At 42.3% G+C, this 23,372-nt stretch overlaps 1 protein-coding gene and 1 non-coding gene across 12 annotated transcripts in view; both read left to right on the plus strand.

Annotated features, from left to right (window-relative positions):
* LOC102297541 (eukaryotic translation initiation factor 4 gamma 1) overlaps window positions 1–19,088 on the plus strand; it is a 38,161-nt gene extending 19,073 nt beyond the window's left edge. For 5 of the 11 annotated variants that reach the window (XM_005938291.3, XM_005938295.3, XM_005938296.3 and 2 more), the window contains 24 exons: window positions 295–434; window positions 3,626–3,718; window positions 4,155–4,239; window positions 5,230–6,231; window positions 6,372–6,460; window positions 6,683–6,875; window positions 6,990–7,123; window positions 7,240–7,863; window positions 9,417–9,563; window positions 9,701–9,937; window positions 10,052–10,156; window positions 11,871–12,197; window positions 12,296–12,407; window positions 12,510–12,621; window positions 12,733–12,974; window positions 14,248–14,375; window positions 14,759–14,931; window positions 15,223–15,348; window positions 15,454–15,535; window positions 15,662–15,760; window positions 16,374–16,508; window positions 16,705–16,783; window positions 17,192–17,332; window positions 17,493–19,088. In XM_005938291.3, coding sequence (XP_005938353.1) covers window positions 295–434; window positions 3,626–3,718; window positions 4,155–4,239; window positions 5,230–6,231; window positions 6,372–6,460; window positions 6,683–6,875; window positions 6,990–7,123; window positions 7,240–7,863; window positions 9,417–9,563; window positions 9,701–9,937; window positions 10,052–10,156; window positions 11,871–12,197; window positions 12,296–12,407; window positions 12,510–12,621; window positions 12,733–12,974; window positions 14,248–14,375; window positions 14,759–14,931; window positions 15,223–15,348; window positions 15,454–15,535; window positions 15,662–15,760; window positions 16,374–16,508; window positions 16,705–16,783; window positions 17,192–17,332; window positions 17,493–17,674 — 4,787 coding nt within the window. In that variant the 3' untranslated portion in view covers window positions 17,675–19,088. The other 6 variants (XM_005938297.3, XM_014338737.2, XM_005938294.3 and 3 more) reach the window with 4 other exon arrangements.
* Window positions 9,264–9,338, plus strand: LOC121815626. The gene has a single exon (XR_006055221.1). It is a non-coding gene; the product is annotated as a small nucleolar RNA SNORD66 (small nucleolar RNA).
* Window positions 19,089–23,372: the final 4,284 nt, after the last annotated feature.

Genomic DNA, 23,372 nt, shown 5'->3' on the forward strand with positions numbered 1-23,372 from the left:
GGTACTAGGGGAAAAGGGCTACAAGTTCAGTTAAATTGGTCAACACAATCAGCCTGAGGAAGCTTTAAAACATTCATGTTTAAACATTCATAGTTAAACTGAAGTGAGCAAACTCACTCTTGACACTAATTGAAATGAATCTGAAATTAAAGCAAAAATTAAAACTATCTGAAAATTTACAAAAAATTATCTGGTAACCAGAAGTATTTATTTAAGTGGTATGTTGTTTTAAGTTGATGTGTTTATGTTAAGTCAATATGACTTGGTTTACATTCTTCTGTCTGTGATTCATAGCAGGGGCCTACTACCCTGCACAGCCACAGTTCACCCCCTCGGTCCAGGCAGGACCTGTGATTATGAATCCTGCACCTCAACAACCACAGCCACCCCCTCAGCCTGCCCAGCACATCCCTACCAAACGGGAACGCAAACAGGTACAGTCAGCATTCCTAATTCAAAAATGTGCCACACTTCAAACTCTCTGTGCTGCTTTGAGATGCATGTGATACAGGATATGTGTTTTACCTGCTTATGACTTGTGTGTATCCTCAATTACATTTGCTTTTATGCAAAATCACCACGTCTCTCTAGACAGACTTAACATAATCTTAAATAATCATGTTACTAGCAAAAAACAATCCTTGGAAGTTATAAAAGAGGAGACACTATAAAAAAGTGAACACAGCACTCAAATAATCCTGACAAGAAAATTATGAATGATTTCTGAAATGCTGAAGAGGGAGGTGGTCACACCCTGACGATCTTGTTGTTGCAGCTGGTCACATGTTCACAGTAGACATTCATGACCGTCTGATTTATGTTATCATCATACTAAAAACTACATATTACTTTAAAAAAAACAGCCACAACTTTATAGCTGTGCAGTATAATGATTTTAGGTTTTGCATATGACATCCAACAAAACATTTTGGGTATCACATATAAAAATAGATATTAACTGTAGATATTATGCTCAGTTACGGACACGGACGAGTGTCTGCGCAGTCAAAAAAACAAGCAGATACTTAGACGTCTACTCAGACCCTCACACATGCGATGATATCATTTAAATCACTGGGACCCGAACAGACCCATGTATAATCCCTGCTTTAAAGACATGGGAACTTAACCATGTGCTAAAGTTATTGAAAGCTTCATATTCATCATTACCAATGAAGGTCCTTGATAATGAAGGTGGTGTCTTGCAACTGGATTTGAGATGAGTAAAAAATGTTGTTGCCCTTTTGATTTCATGATATTATATTATTATATTAGAAGTATTGGTCAGCTAAAGTGTATTATTGCAGCTTTTGCACGATTTATAGATGGATAATTTATGGTCACTGGAGACATATTGTAGCATTATGAGCAAGTATGTGTGTCATTGTAATCCAGTTTCAACACAATGCAATGGGATACAGAAACATCCTTGTTGCTTCTTATGATTAAGGCTTGAATTGGGACACTGAATTCAATTTACTGATTGAAAAAGATATTAATAAACTTGTCTTCAACTTCTTATTTTGTATAGCTGAGCTGCTGTACAATGTATTCCCTGATTTAACAGAATGTCTAGTGTTCCCCCTGTGCTCTAATATGGCCCTCGCCTGGTATGTGGTAGCTCTCTGTGAACTCAAGCCCCTCTTGTGTCACCATCCTTTTACATCTGAGACATCTGCAGTAATGCTTACATATGACTGAACAGTGTAACCTGCTGCTTTTCTCAGTCTGAAAAGTGAGTGATCCACTGTACGTGATCTATGAGACACACAAAATGTGAAGCTCTGGTTGCAAGATGATAAATGTCATTGGTGATATCACACAAAATATCTGCTTGTAATTACATTACATTGTGCTTTGGCTGTTAATATAAAGGGGTGGGGTTTGTGTGTGTGCGCATGTGCACACTACAAGACTTGCATTCCTTGAGTTTCGGGAGTGATGTGCTTTAAAGGAGCACCAAGAGATTTGGAGTCTTGTACAGGGCATATTGACCGAAATTAGGTTCTACTGTGAACGGATAAAGGCAGCTTCACACAGAGGTAGTGGTGTGTGTACGTGTCTGGGTTTGTAGCTTTTTAAAGTGTTTGTTGCTAGTGGTCTCTCCGTCCAAAAATCGGATACCAGCTGACTTGCAACAACTAAATGCCATTTTTTTTTCTCTACTCCCCTGTTTGTGTGCTCTCACTATCACCCCACGTCAAAGAGAGTGTTCAGCGGGGTGGGGGGTGGAGGACATGTCAGCACATAGCTCAGCTCCACGTGGCCACCAGTCTCCTCCCCCGTTTGAGCCGGAAGGGCTAAACAGTCAGCCTTCCTCTGCTGCTGTGGCACCCACCCCCCCCTTCCTGCTCCAATTCTACATTTTCTTTTCTGCTCTCAAAAGTCAGAAAAAAGTCCAACTTGAACAGAGTGTGCAGGATGACTGAACAGCGAGAGAGAGGGATTGAGGAAACGGGGAGTTTCTTATGGTAACCCTTGTTCATTTGACAACTTTTTGTTCCTGGAAACCCTCCCATTCTCCCTGCCATTGCCCCTCCTTCACACTCTGGCCCCTTTAACTGTTTGTTAGTTTCTGTGGGCGGGGGTTTGCACATTCCAAAGCGTTACAAGGCCAGTTGCTTTATCCTTTTTTTCCTCTTCTGTTTAGCATATGAGAAACGGTCAAGTCGTGAGCCAGCGTACTGAGAGTCAGGCCCAGCCCTGCTCTGTCTTCCGTATAGCTCTTCTGTCTCGTGCTGGATTTCTATTGTGGGAGCTAAGTTGAGAAGGAGCTACTTGTTATCCACCCACTGTCCTGGGTTTTTTTTTTTTTTTGGTGGGGGTTTAAAGTCCAGCCCTAAGCCAGCCAGATCTGTTACTCCAGCCCTCGGATGATAGAGGCCCACTGGGGTTTGTAGCACTCTGGAAGAGGAGTTGCAAGCAGGCTGAATCAGGTAAAGGTCAGCATGGTTGAGCTAATACTATCAAAAGTAGGTCAGAGTGCAAAAGTGTTACAAACGGTTTAATCCTTTTCTAGGAATGGCCTGTGTCACTGAAGTTAGCAGCATTTGGACTCCTGAATTCATTGCTACTTTGTGTGACTGAGAAAACACGTGTTTGTAACATATAAGAAGAGTGCAGTGTGTACACAGGAATGCATTCTGTTGTCAGATCTGATTGTGTTTTGCCTTCATGTGAGCAGGCTTTTTCAACAACAACGGCTTAAAGCAGCAGTGGAATTTTGTTTCGCTGTTTAGCTTCAAGTTGGCTTAATTTAATTCACGCTCAGTCAGACAGCTTTTCTGGTGACTCAGAGGCTGAAGCACATTCAGTTGGGCAGCAGAGGAATTTGCATGGTGGTTAGAGTTTGGATTTTGTGTGCCTCAGTGAAGAAATGTAGCTTTCATTCAATGAGGCAAGCTAGTGAATAAGAGCTAAAGGGAGGACTGTGAAAAAAGACGAATGTAGGCACTACACCATGGGAAGCAGGTTTTTTCCCCCTGCCTTTATTCTTCATTTGAAGTTAGTTTCACCTAAAGCGTTGTCTGTGTTATTTACCTGCTGTCCCTTACCCTCATCTTTTGTTCTTTTTACTTACACCAGTACTTACACCAGTAGCTCATCTACTTTCTTTCCTCCACAGATCAGAATAAGAGACCCAAACCAAGGAGGTCGAGACATCACAGAAGAGATTATGTCAGGGGGCCGTAGTGGCTCCACCCCAACCCCACCTCAGGTGAGCCACATTCTTAACTAACAGTACTCAGGAGAGCGGCCATACAAGCACACTGTTCGCTTTTTATAAACTCATACACTTGAAAGTGACATTACCTGACAACTACTGCTTTCTGGGGTTCATATTAAAATATAGAAAAAATACTTTCTGCTTTATTTAACTTAAGATAAAATAAAACAGAAAGGACTAGAATTAACTCACATGCTCTGTCCATATGTTACTGCTTGGAAAGAATGCTGATTGCCATTTCCAATGTGATACACTACAATCTGTCAAAATTAAACTGACTGGCACTTTGACACGTGGCTTTTAAAACCAGCTGGGATTTTAGCCTGTTTTCTCTTTTCCTTTTTACCCCCATAGTCAAATGGGGGGAAAAAAGTGTTAACCTCAATTGTAAGCTCACCTTTCAGTTTGTGTGTATGTCTCCCACCAGACATCTGGATCAGAAAGTACGTCATTGACCCAGGCCAACGGTGAGAGTATCCCAGCTGCTACTACACCAGCACTGGTTAGACCAGGTGAGTGGCACATGCAGAGTCTTGAACACAGTCGATACATATTTTACTTACTACAAATTTTATAACTGTTATTTGTATGCATCCTGCTTAGCCGTTTGTACTTTCATAACCATTCTTTACTTTGAATAGGTCTTAAATTCACCTATAAAATGAAATGATTCCAGTTAATGTTTTCATCTTGTGATTACTTAATTGTTAAGATTGACTTCTACCAGTAAACAGCAATAACTGTTTAAAGAAGCTAGGAGAAAGGAAAGATAGAGCCTGTGCTATGTATGACATAATGTTTCCTTACTTTAACAAGATATCCAAAGTAACTGGGGACCAAACTTGATTCATGAAAGAAGCCATCTATGTGGGTATAAGGCATGTTAAATCACAGCCTGTGGGCATAAGCAGTTCTTAGTTGAAACACATTTCATTTTCACTGTTCAGTTGTTTGTACATATTTTAGTCTGTGTGAGCAGCTACATCGAGGAGCCCTGTGGTGAACAACAAGTATCTTGGTGAATCTTGAGCAGTCAGCATCGCATGTGCTGGGTTTTTTTGTCTTTTCTTTAAAACAGAACTTTTTTTTTTGTAATTTTCCCACCTAAGGTTAAGTAGGGTTATCTGTATGGAAGTGCACACAACTGCTATCAAGCACCGCTTTCAAAATAAGAGTGATGAGAATTTTCCTAGTAAATCCATGCTGCTTGGTGCCATTCTCTCTGCTGGATTTAAACATAGTTAAAATAAGTTGTTAACATCCCTGAGTGGCTCGCCCAAGTGTAGGAAAACAGGGAAGCTGGTTTATTTTGGGAAGGGGGTTGAATGAGGTGTAGATATATAACATAAAAACCTTTATTATCCTCACAAAGGTGACCCATGGCTGTGGATGAATATCGGTTTATAGGTTTTCAGAAACTATGTATTCAGTGTTGATTGTAAAACCATGAATGTGGACTGTATAACTGTGTCATTTTTTTTCTCTGACTTTTGACCCTCCAGATGACAGAAGGAAACCTACACCTCCACCTGTGGCAAAGACCCCTGAACTTCACAAAGGCGACTCCACCCCTACAGAGGCTAAAACCTCTGATACGAACACTAAGACCCCGTTACCTGCTCCTCTGTCAGAAGCTGAGAACACGCCTATTAACACTATTTCTGCACTTGCACCGAGCCCTCCTGTTCCAGATGTGATGGATGCGCCTCCATCTCACAAGGAACCTACACCCCCTCCCCAGTCAGCACCTGAGATACCTGCCTATCCTGCACCCCTTCCTGATCCTGTCCCCACCTCTGCTGCACTGAACAAAGTTGACAATAAAGCACCAGAGGCGAAAGAGGAGGTGGCAAAGGAAGAGGAGACTAAAGCAGAAGAGAATGTGACGTCAGTAGACACACCCCAAACTCCTCCTTCCTCCACTAATGGTGTGGCCGAGTTGGAACCTGAAAGGCTATCGGTCACGTTACCACCAAGTCACCTAGAGGACCCTCTGGAGTCTCCAATTGCACAGCCTGAGGAACTCCGACTACCCAACGGGCTGCCGCTCCCAGCCCCTCAAGACCCCGAAGCGCCTGCCGTCAACACAGCTGAACGTGACGACAGCCCCATAGCTGAACCAGATGTCAGTCAGCAGCCGATAATACAGACATCTGCAAACGTCGCTCAGGCAGGACTATATCTAGAAGCCATACCTCCACCTGTTAAACATTCAACCCCTGCACCCTGTGCTCAAGAAGCGGAACCACCTCAGGCTGCACCTGCCCAGCCTGACGTTGCAGAAACTGTTCCTGCAGCCACTCTGGATGTTAAGGAAGACACTCCAGTGCCCCAGTCTAGCACCAAGGAAGAGACTTCTTCTCCTACAGAGACCGTTTCAATAGCTGACAACACCCCAGAAAAGGTACCCACTCCTCCCCCTCCTACAGCAGAGGAGAGGGAAGACACTCCTCCTCCTCCCCCACAGACGGTCACCTCTGCTCCTGTAGAAACTACTATGCAAGGTTAGTCACTTCCCCAAGTTTGATTTATTTTAGTCATTTGTTTCTGCTTTCTACAAACTGAGAATTGAGTCATCCTTAGATTTTCTGTCAGATGCGGTATTTTTGAGCTCATCTGAGGCTGCCTGTCTTTCTTTCTCTAGCTGCTGTGTCTGTGCCAAAGAAAAAAAGAAAAATGAAGGATCTAAACAAAAAGGAGGCTGTGGGAGACCTCCTGGATGCCTTTAAGGAGGTATCTGATCGATGATGTATTTGTTCATTCATTCTCATACTTTTCTTGCCCGTTGTAACTAATCTGAAATTACTCCATACCCACTGAAGCTGAAAAAGAAACTAGTCATCAACCCTTTCCAGGGACATAAGACGAACTGCAGTTGCTGATTTCTACTGTAATGTCTTAATGAAGCTCATATTTATGAGCTTCCTAAATTCCAAACTGATTTTTCTGACTAAGCAGCAAAAGGTGGTTGCACCAGAGCCTGAGCCAGTCCCAGCACCAGAGCCCCAGCCCCCTGCCACTGCTCCTCCTGCCCAAGAGGAGGCAGACTTAACCTGGGAGGACAAGGAGGACAAGCTGGATGCTGAGAATATTCAGCCGGATCCTCTCAAGCCGACTGCCACTGACAAGAAGTATCAGTACAAAGAGGGTGGGTGTCTGAAACTTGACAGAATTTATTCATTGAGTGGTCTACTTTCCTCCTCTCATATGTTGTGAAATGTCTTTTAACAAGAAGACATCTTCTGTTTTCTGTTTGTTTCAGAACAATGGATGCCAATAAACACAGAAGAGAAGAAGAAATATGACCGTGAGTTTCTTCTGGGATTCCAGTTCATCTCAGCCAGTATGAACAAACCTGAGGGCCTACCAGCCATCAGTGATGTTGTCCTGGACAAGGTGCAAAGACTTACCCTAAAGTCTAGTCTAAGTGAAATAAGACTAAAAAAACATGTCTAGATCACATAGTAGTGGAAATTGTAATTAAGTTCCCATCCTGCTTTCTGTCTTTTCAGGCTAATAAAACACCTCTGCGACAACTCGACCCCAGTCGCCTTCCAGGAATGAACTGCGGCCCTGACTTCACGCCCTCCTTTGCCAACCTTGGCAGGCCCAGCATGGGAGGAGGAAGCAGAGGACCAGTGAGTTCAATTTTTCTTTGTGTAACCGAGCACTTTCCAATTGAATTATTACTTCAATTAAATCATGTTTTGATGTTTCCCTTACAGTCTCCGGGTATGGGCATGGGGATTGGCGGACCACGTCGCTCTCAACAAATGCCGAGGAAAGAACTGAGGAAAATCATCAGCAGCATGCCACTCAGTGATGAGGTGCAGCTGAACAAAGCAGAGAAGGCGTGGAAGTCTTCAGTGAAGAAAAGCCCTCGCAGCCGTGGGGCAGAGGAGGTAGACGAGAGTGAACCAGAGCAGATCAAGACCCAGGAGCTGTTTAAACGGGTGCGCAGCATCCTCAATAAACTGACCCCCCAAAAGTTTCAGCAGCTCATGAAACAAGTAACAGAACTGACCATTGACACAGAAGAGCGGTTGAAAGGAGTCATAGACCTCACCTTTGAAAAGGCCATCTCTGAACCAGACTTTTCTGTGGCCTACGCCAACATGTGCCGCTGCCTTATGGGGGTAAGTGATGACTCACCCAATATAGATGCTTGAATATTTACAATGGAAGTGTTGTTGTTTAGATGTTTAACTTATGCAGCAGAGTAGGGGTGGGCGGTATAAGCAGTATACGGTAGAAACGATATGAATTTGGCCAACGGTAGAGATTTTACCTGTAGCACTCTACCGCGAGATTTGTCGATATGTCAAGTCTGTATCATATTGTTGTGTGATTGATGGATAAACGGTAAATGAAGAGACAGTAATACATGCTTTACCAAACACAGAACATAAAATCACTTTTAAGCTTGTTCACACACAGCTATGAGTGATTAACGTGACATAGCAGAACATAGATATTAGCTAAACATTTAAAATGGTATCAGCTGACTGCAGGTTTCTCCAACCTTCACAAACAGTGCATTTGCATAGTGACTGAAACTAGCACCACTGAGTAACAAAAGGCCTTGAGGTCAGTTTCACGATCATTAATATGCAAATTGTCAAGATTAATGGCCATGAGTACCATTCACAGAGAGTTGGGGAGTGGCTGCAATGCAGTCGAGCAATTTGTGGTCCTTTGTGATTCTAGTGTTGAAAAGGTGCTATACAAATAAAATGTTACCTACTTACTTGCAATCACAGCGTAGTAACATGGTGAAAGATGTACTCTTACAGGGTCATTATGCTCACTTTGCGCTACCTGCTGTGCCTAGTTTGACATCACATCCTTTGTCGCACGCAACAATCTTGCCAGCACTTTGGCTGGTCATGCACCTCTCGATTTTGTAACTTAGCGCGGTGTGCTACAGCCGCATCTGTACAGTGTCCGGTCGGTTTTTGCCACCATTTTAATTATTTTCCAGCACCGGAGCTCAGACATTTACAGATACACCAAGGGAGACCTTGGGACTGTTTGAAAACTTGAGGCTTTATTGAAAGAGCTTTGCAGAATAACACTCAGCAACGTCTTTGGTTCCCGTTTTGACTTTTCTCCTCTAACATCAGCACTTATGTGCCAGTGCAGCAGTGGCTTCCTGTGCCTTATTGAAATAAATAGAAGTGACTGTGAGACAATGTTTAAGCAGTGAGCGAAGCGACCATTGCTGTGGGTCTTGGGGGTATTGTAGGGCACCATTTTTATTTATTTATTTATTTTTTTAATTGAACTTATGAAGTGAGATAACTTTGTACTGTATATTTTTTGTGTGTGTGTGCGCGCATGTATATATGTTTTTTGTTGTTGTTTTAAATAACATTGTTCAATCTGAAATGTAGTTGTTGGCAATGCAGGAAGCCCGAACTCCACCGCAAAAGTGACATCATGGTTTGTAATAGATTGACACTGGGGTTGGCAGATGCAACAATGCTTTTGCAGTGGTGTCAATCCTCGTACTGCTAGTTTACAAATGTCTTTGAGTCTCCAGTGATGAACTCAAATTAGTGCCACGTGTCTGGGCCACTGATCTAAGTGATGGGATTGAGGGACTGAGGAGCCACTGCAACACTGAGCTTGCACCCTGTCTTCTTTTGCCATTTACTTAACTTATGTTTTCTTTCTCTGCTTTTTTCAGCTTAGAGTCGAAATTCCAGATAAACCAGGAGCCACTGTAAATTTTCGCAAGCTGCTGCTAAATCGATGCCAGAAGGAGTTTGAGAAGGATAAGGATGATGATGAGATTTTCGAGAAGAAGCAGAAAGAGCTGGAAGCTGCATCCGTGGTATATATGCTGCATTGTGAAGTATTATTTGCACAAAGGAAGTCATGTGTCAAGTCAATAGTTAAACATCTGAAAGGTTTCAGAGATCCATCTAACTGTACTTGTTTTGAATGCCTTTTTTTGTGTTTGTTTCCCAGGAGGAGGAGAAGCAGCGGCTCCTTGAGGAGTTAGAAGAGGCTAAGGACAAGGCCAGGAGGAGGTCTCTAGGCAATATCAAGTTCATTGGTGAGCTGTTCAAGCTGAAAATGCTCACAGAGGTCATCATGCACGACTGCATTGTCAAGCTGCTCAAAAACCATGACGAGGAGTCTCTGGAGTGCCTGTGCAGACTATTGTCCACCATTGGCAAGGACCTTGACTTTGAGAAGGCCAAGGTACAAAACACACATGTTGGAGAAAGATGACCGAGATGCATACAACCCAAGATTCTATCATTTTGACTGATAAACACACAATGCACTTAACCTAACTATTGTGTCCCACTTCAGCCTCGTATGGACCAATACTTCAATCAGATGGAGAAAATAATAAAGGAGAGGAAGACCACCTCCAGGATCCGTTTCATGTTGCAGGATGTGCTGGACCTTCGACGGGTAAATAACAAAGTCGCATATGGACTCAATGATCTCTCTGGTTGTAGATTCGTTGTTTTAAAAAAATGCTTATTTATAAATTTTATGATTTGAGTAGACCAAAAATAAGATCTAGCTTTTTAAAGCCTGACCCACTATGCAACACTTGAGATTTTACAGGCATTTTTATTAAATCAGATAAAATGATAGAAAATGCGATTTCATATATCATATTTAAATCTGTTGGGTTCCCAATTAGGAGCTGCTGCATGTTTCAGGAAACTAACAGTTCAAAATAAACATTTTTTTTCCACTCAGTTGTGGGAAATCTGTAGCATGTGGTTGTGATCAGAAAGAAAACTAAAGTCATTCAAATCAGTATCGGTTTGTTTGCACTCTTATACAGAACATTTCAGTAGCTTTACATGCTGTCAGACTGTCTTTGTGATGGGGAAATGAAGATTTTACACTCCACCAGACACTGACAAAAGCAGTAACTTTATCTGGGAAAACCCAGGAGGTGTTTACTTAGTGCTGCCTTCATTGCCTGCTTAATTTGTAATTGTGTGTTGTTGTTTTGTTTGGTTCTTGTTAGCATAAATTCATTAAAATGCAAAATTCACACAAATTTGGCAGCAATTTCTCTTCAGCTTTAAAGAAACCACTTTTAACATTCTGGGGGCTCACTCAATGATCACTTGTGCTGTCATACAAGGACTTTAGACATCAACTTAGGTGTGTGTGTGTGTGTGTGTGTGTGTGTGTGTGTGTGTGTGTGTGTGTGTGTGTGTTGAGGACTATGTTTTCACTAAGGTGATTATATTTCTGTGAATTGTGCAATCGTGTTAATGCGATGAGTTTTACGCATAACTCATCCATTATTGTTGCATATGGTCTGTGACCCTGCATGGTGCTGTCCACAGCCCAGAGACACCCACACTGGTCCTTCAGCTCTGGCCAGTGTGAGGCTCATACATGGGCTAAGAAAACAAGTCTTCTTCAGCTCATTAATGCAGGGCAGCTCCTAAACACAGAGCTACTCTGTGCCATTGGCTGAGACAACAAACAGCAGCATTTTCATTCATCCATTCATCTTCTCTCAATTGAAGTAACAGGATTTGAGTGATCCTATGCTATGTCATCATGTGTGCCTCATAATTTTCCTGTCACCCCTTCCCCCCCAATTTATCTCAATTACGTGCAACTTTCTGAAGCCAGTTAAGTCTGGTGGTATTGAAGCTTCTTTCTTTTGAAGGAATGTTGCAGTCCTTTAGTTAGGCTTCCAGTCCCTCCCACAACTTCCTACAAAACCTGCTGTTTTCAGTGTTTTTCAAGCTGGAATCTGCTGCTCTGAGTCAGTGTAGTGGCCCAGTTTAATTGAAGCACATACTGCATGTTTTATTTCCTTTCAAGACAAAAACAGAAACGCGACTGGAATGATTATCTCACTCTCTCTCGCTGTCTTGTTCTGTGAACACTGTAGTTATAAAGGTCACTGATTTAGAGACAGAAAAAGAATACATTTTCAAAGTCATCCTCGTTTTGTGTGTGTGTGTGTGTGTGTGTGTGTGTGTGTGTGTGTGTGTGTGTGTGTTGCGTGCGTGTGTGATGTGTGTGTGTGTGTGTGTTGTGTGTGTGTGTGTGTGTGTGTGTGTGTGTGTGTGTGTGTGTGTGTGTTGTTGTTGTTGTTGTTTCCCCCGATCATTCTCACAATTCTGTCTTGTACTTGTTCCAGAATAACTGGGTGCCCCGGCGAGGCGATCAGGGTCCCAAGACCATCGACCAGATCCACAAAGATGCTGAGCTGGAGGAACACAGGGAGCAGATGAAGGTGCAGCAAGCCCTCATCTCTAAGAAGGAATCCAGTGGAGGCTCAGGAGGCAGGATGGGTGGAGGCCGTCGGGGCCCTCACTCTCCAGGTCGTCGAGGCCCTCATTCTCCAGGCCGTAGGGGAACCCACTCCCCAGGGCGTGGTGCCTCTCCCCAGGATGACGGCTGGAACACAGTGCCCATCTCTAAAAACAGACCTATTGACACCTCTCGCCTTAGCAAAATCACTAAGGTAAGAGAGGGAGGGGGTTTCTTCTCACACACAATGTGAGCACATTTTGACAATCAATTGAAAATATCAGACTTCTAATGACAGCCTTTTCTTCTCAGACTCCTGTTCTTGACTTCAACAATCAGCTGCTTGCCCCAGGAGGTAAAGGCACATGGGGCAGCTGGGGTAAGGGCAGTAGCGGTGGCACAAGTGCCAAGCCTGCAGATTCTGGTAGGTTTTTTCCACAAATGTGTTTATATATCAAAGAATTATCTATTTGTGGTAATCAGAACTGAAGTTTAATTTGTATTGTGTGCCTGTTTTAATCCCCAGGCTCAGAGACGGGTAGCCGACCAGCCACCAGCACGCTCAACAGGTTCTCAGCCCTGCAGCAGCCTTTGTCCTCAGGCTCTTCAGTAGACACAGATAAGAGAATTCCTCAGAGGTGAGCAAAGGGACACAATTCTCATTACCAGCTCAAACCTTTCAGTATTCATAGTGTGAGTGCGTAGAGATGTATTTTACAATTGTACGACTTCTTGTCTGAACTCTACAGAAACAGCTTGAGTCGAGAACGAAGTGATCGCTTCGACCGCTCAGATCGTGGCAGTGACCGCTTCGAGCGACGAGACGACCGTGATCGAAACCAGCTCCAGGTCACTAAACGCAGTTTCAGTCGGGAGAAGGAGGAGCGGAGTCGGGACAGAGAGCAGCGTGGCCCTGCTGATCCAGTCCGCCGTGTGGCGAGCATGACGGATGACCGAGACAGCAGAGAACGGGCCAGAAGCAGAGAGAATGGTAGCCTGCCTGAGATAACTTAAGCATTATAATATTAAATATTTAAAACATAAATTAAAAAATATTTCACAATACTAAATAAAGAAATCAGACAGCAGGAGACCAGACTTGAAAAAAATAGTCCTTTTCAGATACCTGGGCTCATCATCACACCATTTTAAACTTCTTTCTGCAAAAGTTAGGGGTCCATGCCCCTAGATTAACATTTTTTTTTATGAATGAAAAAATGACATCCATGATGTAGTTAGTGTTTCTAGAGATGTTGTTTGCAGGACATGTACAGAGTACTCATAGCTCTGGGTATGAGCACAGTGGCCTTCATTTACTAATATGTGCGTGTAAACGTTCTTATTTATGACATGGGCCAATTTTGCTCTTACCGCCATGCATATGTTAGTGAAGCAGACTCGCTCTAAATTAACCAGAAAAGCATTGTTGCTTCTGCCAACCAAAAACAGTAATCACTTGCACCACTGAGGCAAAAAAGAAGGAGATAGTCAGACTGGAGAAACTTAAAAAAAGCGGTTGGGTCCAAGGAGGAAGCCAGCAAGTGTTTCCATGGGAGTGATAACAGTTTAAAAATAAAGTCTGAAATAATGACGTTTTTCAATATTGTTTCTTCTGAGAAACTCGCTATGGGTCAAGTTTTTAAAACGTTTGTAATCAAAGTTTATTTGTTTATTTGAGACCACAAGGAAAAGAACAGGTGGAAGATGACGAACAGCACATCTGTCAGCCCAAATGAAAAAAATTGCTGCAAGGGCAGGGGGGGAAAAAATCCAGATTTCCCAGCATCTGTGGGACAGTGCCAGTAAATTAAACTGCAATTAATGGTATCCAGCTTGCTTGATGTTTTTTATTATGAAATATGAGATCAGTTAAAAAAGGTCTGTTTCAGAGGACGAGATAGATGGTGATGATTTTTTTTTTGTTGTTGTTTGAAATCATACAGAGCTACTGCACTCTAAGAATAACAATCTGCATTTTAAAAGTCGCATAATGACTTCTGCAGCTCTTTTTGTCATCAGTGCACGATTCTCTGAAAGCTTCAAATAATCAGATTTTTTTGTTGTTGTTGTTAGGGGGAAAAAATCAACTCCACCCCAAACATAAAAATGTTGGCAGGACTGTTGTGCTCCTCATTATTCAGTTGACTTCAGTTTGAAGATTTACAAGAAAATAACTGTGGAAACAATGTTTCTGTTTGGTTTTTTCCCTTCATGTAGCTTAAAATCTGATTTGCTGTTCTTTCTTTTTGTTGTTCTGTGAACAGCGAAGAGGGAGAAAGCTGCCACCCCTCCACCTCCCCAGACCCCCACCAAGCCTGCCTTGACCGAGGAGGAGTTGGAAAAGAAGTCCACAGCCATCATTGAGGAGTACCTCCATATCAACGACATGAAGGTACACACTGATGCTGCTTTTTAAACACACACACACACACACACACACACACACACACACACACACACACACACACACACACACACACACACACACACACACAGCAAGGACACCTAAAATTAAATACAAAAAACAACAACTACCTTTTACCTTTGCTTATGTGAAATGTATTCACAAAGTGCTTTTGTGGACCAATTAAAGCACTTTATAATTAATGCTGCTAATAGTCTTCTTATTCACAGTGAGGGTTTCAGTGTATTTCCATCATCTAAAGTCTGCATTGTTGACACCTGAACATCTATTTATTACACTTAAAGCCATGAGAGGATAAAAGAGGAGCTTATAATTCACTGCTGTCTTTCTGTCCTTGTCTGTCCCCACAGGAGGCTCTGCAGTGCGTGCAGGAGATAAATAGCACTCAGCTGCTGTTTGTGTTTGTACGAAACGGGCTGGAGTCAACACTGGAGCGCAGCACGATCGCCAGGGAGCACATGGGCCTGCTGTTGCACCAGCTCATTAAGACCGGCATCCTACCAAAGGAGCAGTACTACAAAGGGTGAGTACAGAACCCCCAGGGAGGTGCTGGGTTAACCGGTAAAGTTTGGACCAGCAGGACTCCACATTACCAGCGGCCCGCAGGGAAACGTCAGGCTTGTGAATATTTTTCAGCATTTCGTGATCTTAAAACCCCCTGCCTGGCCAAAAAGCAGTGAGTTTCCATATGTTGCTACCAGCATGGTGCGATGCTGCTTAATAATTCCATCTACTGAGTCAAGTTGGGCTTGTTCTTGTATTTCTTAACCCTTGAATAATCTTTGATGTCCGTGTACTGTGCTTCTTTTTTCAGGCTTAAGGAAATCCTGGAGGTGGCAGAAGACATGGCGATAGACATCCCCCATATCTGGCTCTACCTGGCTGAGCTAATCACTCCCATGCTTCAAGAGGGAGGCATCCCCATGGGAGAACTTCTCAGGTTTGTTATAGTACTTGCTAAGTCTCTCAACACTTCAGATGAGGAATAAATGGGATATTTCTATTTGTTGATGGTTAATTCATTGGTTGCCTGATGTGTCTTCAGGGATGTCTCAAAGCCTTTGATCCCTCTGGGCAAAGCTGGAGTCCTGCTGGTTGACATCCTCACTTTACTCTGCAAAGGAATGGTAAGAGCTGATCATTATGTCATATTGTGTTTTTGAAAAGCTAGCATATATACATAAACTTTTGTTCCAGAAAAAAACAAGATTAAGATCTATTCATGTGTACAAACATCTCTTTCCTCCCATCAGAGCCATAAAAAGGCAGGTACAATGTGGAGGGAGGCAGGCCTGCAGTGGAAGGACTTCCTCCCTGAGGACGTAGACGTCAACAAGTTTGTGACAGAAAAGGTGAGGGTTCACTCACTGCCTTCATCATTAACAGCCTTCTGTCTGTGGTTATCCTCGATGTAATTCAACACTGCGAAGGAAAAAAGCAAGAATCTAAAGCTCAGGTCTTAACTGAGGAGTCTGATTACTAAACATCTGGACGTGACTTTGTGTTCACATAGTTAAAGAAAACCTCCACAGGGTTATCATGCTTCAATTCTTTTAATCTATCTTGAACTAGTGTTACATAATTCTGTTTTTTTTTTTTTAGCGTATTAAGGATATCAGCATTGTACATCATACAGATCCAAGTGAGAAAAAAAGTATCTTACCACTGTAATGACAGATGCTGAAGAAATGCAGAAAAATGACCAGAGGTGAAAAGTAATAACTCATCAAATGTTAGGTATCATCATTGTTTATGTGATCTTAAAATACCACATATGGATCTTAAATGAGTTCCATTAATAATAGTAGTATAATAGTCTAATCCTCCAGTCCAATATGCAGTGTTACAATCCTCTCATCACATTTAATGTAATGCAGGATAAAAGGAAGAAATATTCTCATAGCATGTGATGTGACAAACGTCGTGAAAAATGACCATGATGCCCCTCTCCCTCTCTCTCTGTAGAATGTGGAGTTTACACTGGGCGATGAGTCGGAGAAGGACAAGAAGAAGGAGCTCAGCGCTGCAGATCTGACCAGAGAGCTGGACAGACTGATCCAGGACAAGGCTGACAACCAGAGGATCTTTGACTGGATTGAGGTTTGTTTCAGATCCACTCACGTGGGTTCTGACTTTTAGAACCTGAAAATGTGTCATCGTTAGTTTCTCAACAAAGCAACTTTCGTAACCGCAGCACTGACAGAGCTGATTCAGACAGGTCGGCGTATTTTGGATGGTGTTTTTACAGTTTTGTGCACACGTAAATAAACGTGATTTTTTTTTTTTTTTTTTGTAGGCCAACCTGGATGAGCAGCAGACCTCCTCCAACATGTTTGTCAGAGCGCTGATGACCTGCATTTGCCAGTCAGCAATTTGTGAGTCATTCTGCACTCTTCACATTAAACACTATTAACACTAGCCTAAGTAGACTAGTAGACTTCCTGGTCCACTTCAGTTCTGATGGGCTTTAAGTCCTCTTACCATATTACTGAACTTTGGGACCTTTTACTGCTGAAATCAGTTAAATCATGTGTTACTTAAAGCGAGCCTTTAGTTCCCTCACAGCTGACAGGACTTCATTTATGTCTCATCTGCTAGGAAATTTTTTTTTTTGATCTTTTTATTTCATTCCTTTTTTTTAATGTTCTGTTAATTGTCAGTATGTGTGACTTTAGTTGTACTTTTAGGAATGAAAGGGCTGCTACTCAGTGTGTGAAAATAATCCAGGCTAGAGGGTGTAGTCCGAGTGAAATGTGAACATTCTTGAAACTTTTCCTCCACAGGTGAGAATCCCTACAAGGTTGACAGCGAGCAGATCAAACGGAGGGCGAAGCTCCTGCAGAAATACCTGAAGGACGAACAGAAGGAACTACAGGCTCTGTATGCTCTGCAGGCCCTCATGTTGCAGATGGAGCAGCCTGCCAGTAAGTAGCTCATTCAGGCTCAGGTTGTCCTTTGTCACTGCTTTGAAATTCAGATTTCTGCTTCTCTTCATGCTACAACTTAAAAGATTAAGAAAGTGATCAGCATCATTTCCTCATTTCTCACCATTTTCCTCATTTCCTTTCTCCCCTCACTCATCAGATCTCCTGCGAATGTTCTTCGACACACTCTACGATGAAGACGTGATCAAAGAGGAGGCCTTCTACAAGTGGGAGTCCAGCAAAGACCCCGCCGAACAGCAGGGGAAGGGCGTGGCCTTGAAGTCCGTCACTGCCTTCTTCACGTGGCTCCGCGAAGCCGAGGATGAATCCGATAACAGCTAGGGGCTGCTGGGAGAATCGATGAGAGTTCTGGGCAAACCCATGGGGAGAGTGAATGTTCTGTGGATGATTCACAAGAGGCTGAATCAGCAAAATCCTTCTGCATAAACAGAAAAAAAAAATAAAGAAAAAAAACTTCTTCAACTGGGAGAGATTGTATTATGGATCGAACATTCGATCCTTTTTTTTTTTCTTGTTTGTTTTCAGTTTCTTGTTTTTCTTCTGTGCAACCGAATGTCTTTTTTGAAACAAACACAGGATTAACTAAAGAGATGAATAGATTTGAGAGAGAGAGAGAGAATGCTGAGAAGAGTTGAAAGCTGTAGGAATGCTCTGATGCTGTTTCCTTCAGTATTTTTATTTTTTGGGTTGTTTTCAGAAAGCTTTTTGTGGCCACGGCAAAACTACTCAAGACATTTTGCTTAAAGACAGAAAATATAACAGAAGACTTTAAAAGGCTGTTCACATCTATATTTTTGATGAATTCACTCTTTATCATGTGGACATGACAGATGTCATGCTACATGTCCGCCGTTTGGATCTACATGACGTGCTTATGTAGAGCTTTTTGTTTCCCTTTTCAAAGTGTTGGATGATTAAGGGTGGTTTGTTTTGTTTTTTTTCTTTTTGTTTTTTGTTTTTTTTTTTTGTAAGAAAAATTGAAAACTACAAAGAAAAGAGCCATCTAAGAGACATTTCAGTCATGAGTGAATGCAACGGTTGTGGACTTTCTGAGGACGTTGTCACTGAGGAGAGGGGCAATGAACATTGACCATTTTGCTGCTTGCAGGGGTGGCAGCGATGCTACCCTTTAAAACCCCAGCCCAACTCAATCCCACCACCCCCGACCTCTGTGTCTGTTTCACTTGTTTCCTGCGCTTCAAAAATGAACTGTGGACCGAGAGAGGGAGAGCAAGAGCGAGGGATCATGGTTTCACCCTCGTTCAAAGCCGGTTGGTGTTTTTGTTTTTTGTTTTTTTTTGTTTTTTGAAACTTGAAAAAGTATACAGACAAAAATCCACTTTAATGACAAAGGACTTTTAAGAAAAGTTTAACAGTACGAATCCTAAGGCCTTTCTTTGCTTCCATGAGTGGAAATGCATTTCAGGAGAGTTCTGTAAATATACGATGAATAGTTTTCTTTTAAAGAAAGTATGCTAATGTAACCCCTATTTCCTCTGCTCCTCTGAAACAATGTGGCAGTTTTTCCCCCCGTATTTATATTTTTCTCTCCTCAGCTGGCAGAAGGTGCTTGTGATATCCAACCCCAGTCATTGATTACAGTTTAATTGAAAAATTGTAAATACTTTTCTGCTTTACTTTATTAAAAAAGATATTTAATTAAAGAAAATAATTGCCTCTTTTCACATCCAGAACTGGAAGAGATAATAAAGATGGTTGCAAATAAAAAGGAAAATGCAAATGCTTGTGGTTTTGTGACCGGAGGCGGCAGCAAGCCCGGTGCTGTTTTGCCACTTTGATGAAATGAAATGTAGTGGTTGATGTTTGATTTTTTTTTTTCTTTTTTTTTTAAATAAGTATCTTTCAGGTTAAAAAATAAATCGGAGGGCTTTATTATAGACACTTATCTCCTGAGTTTGAGCTTCATTATGAGACACGAGTCATGAATCAGAAACATGAGAAAACTAAAAACTTTGGAATGAATAGGTTTTTAGCCGGGGGAGGTGGTGGCATGGCCAGGGCTGCTTTCCCGCTTTGATCCTGTGATTGGAACATTCCTCGGTGACTGCAGATTTGTTGACTGTGAGTGTGAATCACCCCAAAGGTGACTGGTGGCCTTTTGGGTGCACTGAACTTGTTATCATTGTTCAAGAAGTCAGTTTGAGGTTTGTGACATGTCATATTATCCTGCTAGAGGCAGCCATCGTTCTGCTCTTCTGCATACCTTGGTTGCATCCATCCGTCCATTTTCTTCCGCCTATTTGATTCTGGACTGCTGGAGCCTATCTCAGCTGTTATAGGGCGAGAGGCAGGGTACACCCTAGACAAGTCGGCAGTCTGCCAAAGAGCTAACACATAATAGCCCTTCACACATAACCAGTTAACCTAATCACACTAACTGCATGTCTCTGGACTGTAGGAGGAAGCCAAAGAACCCACGCAGACAGGGAGACCGTGGCCAGGTCATAGATTCAAACCCAGGCTGCTCTTGCTGTGATGCTAACCAGTGTTATTTGCTCAATCCCAGCAGATCACCAGTTTCTGAAATACTCAGACCAGCCCGTCTGGGACCAACAACTCTAGTTCAAAGTCTCTGAAATCACCTTCCTTCCTTACTCTGGTGCTTGGTTTGAATTTTAACAAGTTGTCTTTAACATGTTTACATGACTAAATACAATAAGTCATGTGATTGACTGATTAGATATTTGCATTAAGGAGCAGTTGAAGAGGTTTACTTGTTTAAAAAGTGGCTTTGGAATTCAAGTTAAACCTGATTTTTATTTTCCTATACACAAAAAACCTGAAGATTACAGGACAAATCTCACAGAGCAAACGAAAACATCTGCTTGAAGTTGGCAGTGGTGGACACAGGCCTTTCTAAAAATAAAAAAATAAAAAATTCACAGCAGAAATATCTCTTCATTAATGTCTCCCACAGCAAATCGCGTTGACTACTTCAGTTCAGACAGGTGAGCTGTTACCTGTTTTCTCCAGTGTAATGAGAGTTGATCCACTGACTGACCTTCAGTGTATGACTCCATTTCAATAATGGTTTTCAGGATGTGGCATCTCTAGTAATTAAAGTATCAAAATGAGGCAGTCATGTTACGATACATCAAAGCCATGAGAAACTGTCATTTCTGAGTGGCCCGTGTCTGACAGGCGGTCTCACTTTAGCAGACCGCCATGTAATCCATGTCTGAGAAGAGCTTTACTTTGATAGTACAGTGAAACAGCACATCAAACAAGTCATTTTTTTCTTTTTTTGTCAAGTAATGAAATTCATTGCTTTATCTTTTTTTCCCTCCCTATGTTTTACATTGTTTAATTATTAAGCAGCGGCTGCAGACGTGGCCTGACCCACTAACTGATGGAGCTCATATAAACCTGAAACATGACCTAGAGGTAATCATTTAACAGCTAGCCTCTAAACTCCAGGGATACCTGCTGACATGTATCAGGGGACAGATGTAACGTTACACATTGGTAACTCAGAGACAGAGTGTCACATGCAGTTTGCAGCTCAGAGACATGCTGCTGTGGTCAGCAGGAGAAGTTATGTAACTAGAGGCCAGGACACAGGTTACAGAAACACCAAGGAGACATCTGTTCTGTCATTCCAGTGGGGGGTTTCACACTAAACTGAAAAGAGCTGGACTTCTTGGGGATCTCCGGAAAGTAGGGTGGCCTGGATTAATTCACCAAGAAACACTAACACATTAAGTATAGAAGCATTAGAGCAGTTTTGAATTAGAATTAGAAATAATCAGCAGGAAACTCCAGGTCTAACAAATCAAGACAAAAAGCAGGTCCTGTGGTGGCCAATAGAGGCTGAAATAAGCAGAAATAAGCATGTTTCCAACCTGGTACAAAAACATTATTGCTTTAAAATTAGGGCCATGGTTGCTGATCAACATGGTCAACTGCTACCTGCTAATCACTGCTAATTAGAATAAAACTGAACCTCTGGACTGTTGGTGCCTTTTGGAGCATTATTGGAAATATTTGAAAAATAATGCTGCTTTCTACTGCCTAGTCCTTTACTTCTGTGTTTATTTGTATAGCAAAAAAACATTACACATTACAAAGTACTTCACAATTTCAGTTAAAGCCACACATAAAGATATGTATACATGTTACACCTTATTCCTACATATGCACAAATAGGTGTAGACTATGGCCCCAAATAATGGGGGACAGATTAAAGGAAAGCTAAACCATGAAAAGAGTTTTCAGAAGTTGGTTGAAACAAATGACAGATTCAGACGACCTGACAGGCTGAGGAAGGATGTTTCAAAGTTCAGGCGCTACCACCTCTAAGGTGCGATCACCTCTGGTTTTAAAATCAGAGCATGGAACAATCAAAAGATCTTGATCAGATGATCTGAGCAGTGGCTCTGCAATATAGGCAATATGTTAGTAATAGGATTTTAAAGTGGACTCTGAATTTCAATGAGATCAGGGGCCCGTTCTTCGTACCTCGCTAAGTAAGTTAGCTGGATTAGATTGTTGACGATTTCGCGTGATCCTGGATCGTTCGGTTCCCCGAAGCTCATCCGGGACTTGCTGTCATAGCAACAGAGCCGTAAGCGTAAACCTGCTCGGGAGCAGGTTTACTTTATGTAAACAGGATTAGATCGCGGCCACGCAGGTATGTCCGCTTCATTTATACGAAAGCAACAGCGATATTCCACCACTGTTTCACCATAAATAAATAACATCAATGTAACTAAAGACAATGCAGCACTTGATCCTTGTATTGATGTCACACAGATACATACAGGTCATTTCCTAAAAAAGGGAAATGAACTATTAACATTCTATTACATGTATGTGATTATTACAGATGTAATTCATATTTCAGAGTAGTAATTGTAAATTACTTCGTGTAATCAAGATGAGAGACCACGGCTATAAAAGCGAAGGTGGATTTGGGAAGCCTGTCCGTATACGCGAGCACCCATTGCGGAAGGTGCAAGATTGATAAGGAGAGTCCTCAGAATTCAGCGTATATTGCGGGACTAGACAGGATCCTTTAGCTCAGCGCGACAGTGTGCTCATTGAGAGATATCGATATTCCCGTGAGGGTATTATTTACTTAACCAACTTGTTGACGAGGGGGTGCAGGACCACCACCTGTCTTTTTTTCCTCTGCCCTTTTCTTGGTTGCTGTTATGAACAAACTAACAGAGTATTACAGGCCAGTATTACCTTGCCAAGAGACGAAAAGCAATCTAAGAGATAAATATTACCATTCTGTAGAATACTCCTGTATTCCACTTTTACTTGTTCCCATGTTCTTGTGGGTCCTGTTGTGGCTCTAATGTGAAAGGGGATATAATATAACATATTATGATATAATATAATGCCATATGATATTGGACAATATAGTGTCATATGATAGATCTACCCTACCGCCTACTGGTGTTGGCCAGAGGGGCCGATGGCGCGATATGGGCAGCCTGGCTACAACCGTAGCTGCCTCCACCAGTGTGTGAATGTGGGAGTGAATGAATAGTGGTATCGTAAAGCGCTTTGGGTGCCTTGGAGAGCGCTATATAAACCCAATCCATTATTATTATTATTATTAAATTACCTACGAGTTTGATTTGTCAGCAACTTTCTGCCAGCCCTCTCTCCTTGCTTTTGCAGCCTTTGCAGTGTTCTCTTGCGTTTTAATTAAACTCTGAAACTCCTGAAATCCCTCACTCATGAGTTCTTGCTCTGCTGCCGGAAAATACCGAGCACGCCCCTTCGACATTTTCGCCGACCAATCAGCGGGTTGCCGATCAATGTTTCTACTATCGATGCGTAGCCCCTTTTACGACACCCAGTGATCGCCGCATTACTTCATCCAGCTGTAGTAATCGTCAACAGCAGGTGTGTTCGGGGAACCGGATTAGCGAGCTCACGGTTAGCGCGATGAGTTTGATCTTGGATGTGTCATTTGATCTTGGATGTAGTAAGCGACGTACGAAGAACAGGCCCCAGGTGAAAGGAAGCAGGAACAGTTGTTGTT

The sequence above is a fragment of the Haplochromis burtoni genome, unplaced genomic scaffold (genome assembly GCF_018398535.1).
Source record: "Haplochromis burtoni strain Fernald_Lab_line unplaced genomic scaffold, NCSU_Asbu1 Contig_255, whole genome shotgun sequence".
NCBI lineage: Eukaryota > Metazoa > Chordata > Actinopteri > Cichliformes > Cichlidae > Haplochromis > Haplochromis burtoni.